Consider the following 10,035-nt stretch of genomic DNA (forward strand, 5'->3'; position numbering starts at 1 on the left):
GACAGGCCGAATCTAACTGGGTTGAAATGCAGGGACATGCAACTGAGAGGCAGAAAGCGGCACATCATTTTGCATTAGCATATCTGGCACCGCATGACAAAGGATTGATCATAATTTACAACATCCAATCTGCCCACGCGAAAGTTGGAATATGATGTTTTTTAAGCTTATTTAGAGAAAAGAAAAATGTTGGAGACATCTGACGGTGTCTCTCCGCACAAAGAGCTTCAAAAGATCGGCCCTCGCCTCAGAACTGTAGGGCCGAGCGTTAACAGACTCGTGATTGTTGCTCATGTTCCCTCAGAAGGATGAATAACGCACTGGCTGAGGCCCGCTCTGAAGGATTTTGTATTCTAAATGGATTTGTCATATGAGAATCACAATTGTTGACCAATTTAATTGTTTTGCAGTGAGCTGAATTGCTCCATTCTGCTGTGAAGAGGAGTCACCACAAACCTCTCGGTGTCACACACACTGTTCTGGTTGGATATATTGGAAAACAAGCGGTGTGCCCCCCCTTTTCTCCGGCGTCAGACAGCAGGGGCCTTTTTTTTCTTTGATATGCAGCGAATCAGAAATGACTGTTTGGATTGAATTATGCATTTGATGGCATTGAACAGATGTAATTTGTATAATAAGAAGATGAGACAGTCTTCTTCATCTACAGAGACGGGGACAGACAGACAATGGCTTTTGCTTTGATTCATAAGATCCCACTTATCTTTCACTCATAAATTGCAAAACAGGGACTGGATGCTGTGATGTCAAAGTAAGACGTGCAATTTCAAATGGAAAGGTCTCGTGATAAGTGTGTACTGCTGCTGCGGTGACGAAGCGAGCACAGCCTTTGACAAATAACAGCATCAGCTTCTGCCGTGCACGCACTACGGCAAAATTGATGCAGCACCAGCGTCTCTCAACATGATGAGACGTGGAACAATTCCTCTGCAGTGGAAAAAACGAGGAAAGAGATCTTTATCAAGACCCAAAACCTTTCACACATTGATAGAACGTTTCCTACAGTGAAGCCTTTTAAAGGAAAATATCAGTATGTCTTGTACATATTGCTAATATTTGAAAATATGTATAGGAATCATCCAAAGTGATAGAAGCTGGAGCACAATAAATCAATCTGCTAACTAACTAAGGCACAGAACTGCTTACTCACACCTCGTTACATCCTATTTTCCTTTGCAGTACCCTTCAGACAAGAGTATCAATCCAGCCTCGGCTCAACATTTTCCACAACAACAACAACAACACGCCGGTGGTTGAGATTTGTGGCTTTGTGTTATTTTCGTTTAATGGGCAAAGCTGAGCGCGCTGAATGAGCGATTGAATGCTAAACAGGCATATCTGTGGCGTTTCAAGAAGAATTTATGAGGAGTTGTGGGAGCACTGGTGCGGCGTGGACGCGCAGGCACACAAATCTACCGCCGGGAGAACTTCACAACGGGAATCGTGCGCACAGGTGGGATACGCTCGATAATAAATCAGACACACACGCGCTCCTCCTCGTCACCCCGCGCAGGGTTCCGCTGTGGGGGGCGGCTGCCTCACATCAGAAATAGATATTACATTACATAAACCATACCGCTGATTACCATAATATGACATTATTGACATTAAGTGTTGCTCGTGACTTTTATTGCAATTAGGTTTATTGTTGGCTATTAAGTTAAAAAACGTAAACACGTCACCTTCATGACACTGAAGTGGTGATGGTCCCTGGGTTGATGTACTCAGTTAAGAAATGTGGGTTTGAGGCTGTAACTGTAACTAAGTACATAAGCTCAAGTACACTACTCAAGTAAGTAAGAATTAGGTGGAAGGGATTTATTGGCAGAACCTTACCACTAGATGTCACTAAATACTAAACACTGAGCCTTTAAGTTAAAATCCTAATTACTTTAAACGAGTATCTACATTTCAGATAACTTTTTATTCCACCACATTTGTTTCATGTATGATAAATAACTCTCTCTATACTAATAAGTTATTAATTTTCAAATGAATATATTACAAAATAAAGAAATATAGCTTATAAAATATGATCTATTGATACTGGTGATAATTTATCACCAACTACAACAGTAAGGTATTCTGTGTTGAAGTTTATCTTATTTTACGAGAGAAAATGCACATTAATTAACATGAGCACTTGTATCTATCTTGTAAATGTGACTAATCTAAATTTTATCTGCAGTCCCAGACACATTGTTAAAAAAACATTTAAACGTGATATAATCTTTTTTTTTAATTGGGAGATCCATTTTTCGGGGGGAGTTTTTGAAAGTGCTGGAAGGATACTGATGGGTCTCTAATTACTGATGACCATGTGGTCGCCTGATTTGAACATTGGTGTAATTAAATTATCGCAGTTTTCCAAGCACTTGTGAAACACTAATTAAACTCTCCTTCATTAATGGACCAATTAAAAAAATTTGAAACAGGAAGATTTAAATGCACCCTTATGGATTTTGATAAATACTGTGACCATCCCATAGACATCCATTGGCTTTGGGACCGTTAAGAGGAAATTTCCAGATTCAATTATCCCTTTTTTAGCAGTCAGAATGGCAGCATCACTATAAATGAGATAGAGAATAAAATGATATACAGAAATTCTGAGTTATAGTCTTTACGGAGTCAGTGAAATAAGTGTGAAATACTCCAGCGTCTCTACTTGGATCATGAGTCACATCTCCTAAATTTAGCTCTTTTGTTTTATTAATGGTCGTAGATTTCCCTGTACAGTTCTTCAAACTCTGCCTTTCTGTCTTCTTTGGCATCTCTCTTTTGTTTCAATTATAACATCAATGGAATATGTTGCTTTTGCATTCATGAACATGACTTTATTTCTCAGTGTTTTTAAAAAAGCAGCTCTCGTTTTCTACCTTCCTACTGAGAGCCGTCTTGAGAATATGGTCCCATTGTTTCATCAGCGACCACATTTCTTTCCTTTTAACAGGCTTTGTATCTATTAGATTATAGATATGTATTAATCTTCATGAATCTGTTTATCGACAAATTGTATATCAGTAAATTAACTTATAAATACATTTTGGTCCCAATTCCCAAAGCACTCTTAATCTATTCATTTTCAAGTGAATCATCAATTATAATTTTTTATTATTTGGAGGTAGTTTAAGTCGCAGCATCATGTTTTTGCATTTAAGAAGCAAACATTTAAATTAAATTTTTCCGAGATGCTCTAAAAACCATATCTCAGGACCACCCTTTTCTAAATTGAACTCTGGTTTTCCATAGTGTGGTGAGTGCAGCTGAGCTGTGACAACACAGGACTTTAATTTACTTGCAGCCAGTTCACAGCACACAGTCTGTGGAGAGTTATCACTTTAGCTTCCGATTGTCACGCTGTTGAAACATAGCCTCAAGACTGAGATCACAAATCCATGTCAAATGAGCAGCTCATCTACATCCACCCCACTGCCAGGTTATCGCTGTTAGCATCACGGCTAGGCCCGCAGTGAATCAATTCTTCGTGGGCCACTTCATTGGATTGATGATTAATGATAATCGAATAAAAATCTAATTATAGTTTACAGATGATATTGAACAAAATACACTGAATTATTTTCAGTTCTTCGTTATTGGTCCATCAATAGACGGCAAGTCCCAGAACAAAACCACATGAATGATTCTCACCTTACACCATTATGATGTCATACAAGGCAACTGTCAACACATGCAGTGTCAGTAGAGCCGTGGGAATAGTAGTTTAATAAAATTACTGCAACTATAAAAAGTGCATGTGCTTACTTTAAGATGCCAAATAAAAAAAACTTGCTTCCAAGGTCTCTTCCTGTTCCAGCTGTTTTAAAAATGTTGTGCAAGCTGAAGGAGAAACTGAGGATGGGCTATTTAAGGCTCTTAACTTAATTCCAAATGTTAAATATATATTTAAATATTCATGACTACATGAGCCACATTCAGAATTGAGGTTTGAGTGGGATCAGCTTTGATTGACAGTTGCCTGGCAACATCCACGAGCATTCAAACACTTGTCACGTTTGTCACGTTTCGATTCAGATGTTGCTGCGATACGTTACAAATACATGACATCAGCATTTTCTCATTGAGCTTTGCAGATGAACTGAAATAAATTAAATCATGGCATAAAGTTATATTATTTGTGTTAGACTATATGCTTTTCTTTATATAACCTTTAATAACTTTTTTGGGCCCTTTTTAATAAAACAATTACAAGAGAGACCATTTGATGAAATTCCATATGTTTGTTTGAATTCGTTAACTTACAATGCAAAATAAAAGCCATGACGGGCCTTGTGTGGTGGGCTCTGTACTTTATTGTACCATAAATTTGTAATGATTGGGACACAGTGATGTTTGTGGTTCCAAAGAGCCTATTTGCATCCATGTGTGACAGTGTGAGTGGCTCAAGCAGAACTTTAAACATAGCAACAGTTTTGTGGTTTTAGTGTATCACTGGGTAAAATGACTTAAGTGTCACCTCAGAGCCTCGTGAATTTTTTATATCAGGAAACCTTGGCCTTGGCCATTTGGAGAATATCCAGTTTAGATATGTATAGCTCAGCCATGCAAAGAAACCTACATTTTTCCAAAAACACGACTGGAACCGGCCCAAAGCTTTGTCGTTTATTACAGCATAAAACTTCATCGTTTCACACCCTGCACCACCCTGTCTTTTTTTGAATAGGCAAATTTTAACATGCAGTTCATGGACAAAGAAGATGGCTGATGTATTCATGCCGATTCTTCAGGGTCCCCCAGTGTATCATGCTTTTTGTGTTGACCTTGTCATCTCCTAACAACCTTCTTAAGCATTTCCACAGCTGCCTCCAGAGGTTTAATACAGAACAATGTTCATAGAGAGCATCACTCAAATACTTTTTTTAAACATCCAAGAGCTGAACCTGGAGACAGTTTTTACAGCAGGCTAGAATTCTTTGAGGTATTTAGCCCAGGATTTGAGGGGAAACTGGGACATGGGATATTTAAGACATTTAATACAGCTAAAGACAAACACTGCATGTCTATGATAAAACAAACAGATTCTGTGCTGTTGAGCTGAGCTCTCTCCTTCACTGAATTGGAACTAAAATGGCCTCCAAGTGTACTGAACAATGGGGGTGAGCATGATGCAGTGTGACTACTGAGTGACTTGACTGAGATCCAAAGTGAATAAAAGGCCTCACTGTGTGAGGCAGCAAGGCTGAGCTGCTGCAGTGCTCAGGACTTTGGCAGGTGACGCTGCATTAGAACGCTTCACACACATTTGCCAATAAAATCCTATTGCCATTTTCCACATGGCACATGGTCTGCATTGTCAAAAACCGTAGTGATCATAGGCGTCCGCACAGATTAGCATCTGCCATTAGTCTTTAAGTGGATATGTTTCTTAGATAACATGAACATACTGCAACAAAGAAATGTGACATGTCTATCCCTCCGTGTCAGATCTGTGGCTGTTGGCTTTAATCATCCGTGTTAAACAAAGCTACACAATCCATGAAGAATGAATATATTGCATACATATTGCATGGTGCATGTACGAGTCAAATCAATGTGCATAAGTGTGAGCAATTCCCCTTCGCCTGAAAAACAAAAGGATCAGGACTCAATTCGGTGATGTCATAGTCATTACTAAAACACTTCTTGTACTAACAATGGGTTTGGAGTGCCGCTTTGTGAACTCATATAATATTTATTTGAATATTTTACATTCTTATCAGCTTCAGCTCTTTCGTGGCCTTATCGGGTTTTAAACTAATTACAAACCCTAATCTCCAGAAGGCATCGTACTGTCACTGCCACATTTGACTTATTTTCCTACTTTTACCTGGAAGTCAGTGAAAAGAAGAAAGAGATGGTCGAGCTAGATGCAGCCATATAAACTGGAATATTTGTCAAAATTAAAGAACTGAGATCTTTAGTGGGTCTCTTGAAATGAACATTGTTGTACAAGGCATTCAAGATGAACACCTTGGAGGACATGCAACAAAACACATTCCTCTCAAACAATGAGACCCCTTGACCCTGATCCTCGAAAACTGGCAAGTTTCAACCAAACGAGACAAAGAATGAGACACTTCCTTAGCCAGGTGCAGACTAGGAGACTAGGAGACTAGGCCACAAAGCAAGACAACGCCTGATGGTGTTTACTTCCGAGAGCTAAGTGCAATTTGTGGATGTTTTGAACGGTACAATTTGAGGATTCTAAGCTTGTAGACATGTAAACATCAGCATCTGCACAGGATTGGACACGGAAAGGGCAGAAAGCTGTGAGAGAACATGCACTAAAATATCTGGTTCTGCTTCCTTTCTGGCAACTGAATGCCTCTTTATGAACTTGAATCATCTTTTCAAAACGAAAAATATGCCCCTGGGAGATTCAAATTTAGGGCAGTATAGAGACTCTGTAAAAAGATTGTCTGCTTTTGACTTCAGATTTTTAGATTTTCTGCTCCAGAACTCAGCACAGCACCCGTTGGATCGGGGATTTAATTGGATCGACAGCAAGAAAAACACCCAGGGCACGTCACCAGGACGTCAGAGCTATGCAGTCACTACTCATTCACCTGTGGGCAGCTCCGCATAAACAGTCTCCTTGACTTGCATGTTTGGGATGAGAGAGAAATCCATGTGAAACACGAGAGAAAAGACAGAGAAGTGTCTCTGTGTGAGTGCCACTGCATCATTGTGCTTCCATCCTTTTACTACTCCTATTCATGAAATGTGAAATGTTGTAAAAAAAGAAAATGTAACTGCAGAAATGAGTCACCCTGGTGCTACATCTGCTAGGGATTTCATTTTGTCACTGATTTCCACAATACCCCAGTATCAGGGAGTGTTAGGAATCCATTGTCTGCATAACCACCTTAAACAGTGAAGAGCTTTAACCTTAAAAACGTGGCTTTCCTCTGTCTGTGTGAAACACCGGTTGGGCATTTCAGTGGTACGGTTGGAGTATACAACCTCCAGCACTGCTTCCCTTTGATGTGCTGTGAAGCCATCCTCTACCAGGAACTGAGAAGATCAAAGACAAGCCATCTTATCAAATGGAGCCCTTGTCCACTGTTTGTAATGCTTTATTCTTCATCAGGGACACCCAGTCTGTCACCACGACGCCACAGGAGACGCAGTGCTCTTTTAAAACCCAGTGGTGATCTCCCCGTTATCCAGATGAAAACGGATTATTCAAACCTCCCATCACCCAACACTATAAATAGAAGCTTGTGGAAAATCTTCTGAGAGGGGGGGAAAAAAATAAGCTGTGCTCTTAAGCTGTTATTAACATGCTGATAGAAAAATGTCAAATGTTGTTTTGGAGCAGAGAAATTTCTGTGAAAATAAGCATAATTCTCCCCGGTTATTTTTGTGATCTGAACATGAGATTCGCCAAATGATTAAATTATCTGGAGAGAAAAAAAAATAGACAGCTGAGTCATACTTTCTGAGGTGACCGCACATGCTGCTTGACTGCAGATTGAGTTGTAGTCGGGATTTGCATCAGAAACTGTATATATTAATTGCTTGAGGGCTCTATCATCCAGCTTGATGGAGGCCAGCCATTTAATTAATCGTGGAAATTTGGAGCAAGAGCAACTCTTACGAAAGCATTAAAAAAGATCCAAGGGGCGTAGTAGGATCTAGGTCTAATATTTCGGTGTATTAGTGGGGTTCAAAAATAGGCCTAGAAATAGGATTTAGAATCTAGCAGCATTTAGCGTGAGGCAACCGAAGAGCTGAGCTGCTGCAGCCGATGCTCACCTGTTCCTCTTGATTAGAAAACTGCCACCTGTACTCCGAGGCGCTATTATAGCAACTGTTATTCTGGTAATAGCCATGGGGGAGACAGCTCCTGCTATCATTATTTCCCCCAACAACCCCCCCCCCCCCCCCCCCCCCCCCCCCCCCCCAAAAATCTGAAGGTTGACTCATTATTTCTGGTTCAGCTTGCCGGGATGAACACCCCTCCTTTATATCTCATGGTAAACGCACCTCACCTCTGAAGTATGTATCGTACTCCTGCGGGATTATCTCTGCTATCTGTTAGAATGCGAGCAGCTACATGTCAGGGAGGGCTCCCTTTGTAATTCAAAGAGCTGCAGGAATGTGTTCACTACAATAACTCCCCTTGCTACCTGTTAACACTAATGAGCAGGGTCATTATGACCTTATCAAAACCGCTTACTCTTAAATGTTCCTTGCGCTGTCTACCTGTGAATGTGTGAGGATGTATAGATATTTATGCATCGATTTCAACCTGCGTTTGAATCAAAGCTGCAAGTGACTCCACCTTTTTTTCCTGTAAGCTCTTATATGGTTAATATTGCTCAGTTCCAACACACAGAGAAAACACGTTGCATTGCTCTATGGCAACAATGGATAAGTAGCATCCCTATATAGAACACGTAGTGCTCATTTAGTCAGTGATCCTGAATCTAAATATGTTTAGTTATTAGTTCCTGCATATTTGACTAACAGCTAAACATCTGATCGGTATCCACATTGCATGAGCAGTGTGATCCAACCTGACACTGCTGAATCCATGATCCCAATCGCTCCATGTGACGTAGATGCCAATAAAGACCGATGGATGTGTCCATATCGACCACTGTTGGTCTTTGTATGGATGACACTGACATGGATGTGATAACATTTTGGAAACACAGCCATTTTAACTCTGTGCTGAGGAGCATAGAGAGGGGGAATAAACAGCCATTTTAAATTTGCAGCAATGATAGTGCATTTTGGATCCAGCCAAATGAAAGAACCCACCCCCCCTCACCCCACCCCCTTTAGGTGGTTTGGTTTGAGCTGGTGTGGTCTTTACTGCACCCAACTCCTCTGGCAGCTTTGTTCTTGAAGTTGACACATTTATGAGCCAACTGCAGTCTATATATCTATGTGTGCTCTTTGTTTCATGGGCCATCACACTTCAAACATGCAATAAGGGCAGAGAAGGGAGTCATTGACGTGCACATTTGAACGACATGATTACCATCTTATCTACGCTTACAGTAGTCCATTAAGTCTGCATCTATTTCAGCATAAAAGGAGCATGAAATAGGAAGGTTAAAGGATACTTACCTTCTTTAGGAGGTCGTTTCACTTCTGCACTCAGGTTGCAGACCTGCCCGGCCTGTAGCTGGGGTGACAAGCAACCCTCCGTTTGTGGATTCAAAGGTAAAACCACGTTGTTGAGCATGAGCACGCTCTCTGATTCTCCATCGCCTAAATGCTGGGGACATGTGCATTTTGTGTACACGATCCCACACGTCTCCACCGTCCCTTTCTCTAGTTTCAGGCAGTTTTCCAGCCATGTACAAAGCACTTGACACCCAAACTGGCTCGGGCTCGCCTTATTCAAGACCAGAAACTCCACATTGGACTTCTCCTCCTCATCCAGCTTCTGCGGCGTCAATCCGTTATAATCATAAGGGAAAACTCTCCGTAGTTGGACAAAATTCTTGTCATACAGCAAAAATATATAAATATTCTTGGAATCGCACAGGTACACTATAGTCTCGTTGACTTTCAGCAGCTCATTGATCTTTTCGTGCGAGTAGTGGTCAAACTGATAAGCAAGCAGGGAGTACTCAGAGCAGCTCAAGTCTCGCTTGTATAGCTTCAGGTAGATGCTGTATTTGGTTGGGTCTGGGTTCTCCAGCGTCCATGTACAGTTTGTGTAGTTCTTAGGAAACATCTCAGTCACCGAATATGATCCATAAATGACCCCCTTCACCAGAGTGGAACACCAATAATCTTGGGCACCAGTTAATCCAAACATAACCAGAAGATAGGTGGAAAATATATAAATCAACAGGTTTCGAACAGCCTTCATCCTATGTCATTTGGCCTGCAGGGAGAAATGGGAGAGAATTACACAAAGGCATGTCAGAGCAGAGGACACAGGGAGCATGGTAAGTGATGTGACAGGTGAGCTTTACACAATCCTAATCACGTCCTACCGTGAAAATGGGTGAAAAAGACACCTTAACCTCAGCAACGTGTCTTTTGCATCCA

At 40.9% G+C, this 10,035-nt stretch overlaps 1 protein-coding gene across 1 annotated transcript in view; it reads right to left on the reverse strand.

Annotated features, from left to right (window-relative positions):
* Positions 1-10,035, reverse strand: part of adgrb3 (adhesion G protein-coupled receptor B3) — a 119,760-nt gene that overhangs the window by 107,978 nt on the left and 1,747 nt on the right. Inside the window, exon 2 of the mRNA XM_053436382.1 lies at positions 9,100-9,868. Within this exon, the coding sequence (XP_053292357.1) occupies positions 9,100-9,853 (754 nt within the window). The 5' untranslated portion in view covers positions 9,854-9,868. The remainder of the gene's footprint in view (positions 1-9,099; positions 9,869-10,035) is intronic.

The sequence above is a fragment of the Pleuronectes platessa genome, chromosome 12 (assembly GCF_947347685.1).
Source record: "Pleuronectes platessa chromosome 12, fPlePla1.1, whole genome shotgun sequence".
NCBI lineage: Eukaryota > Metazoa > Chordata > Actinopteri > Pleuronectiformes > Pleuronectidae > Pleuronectes > Pleuronectes platessa.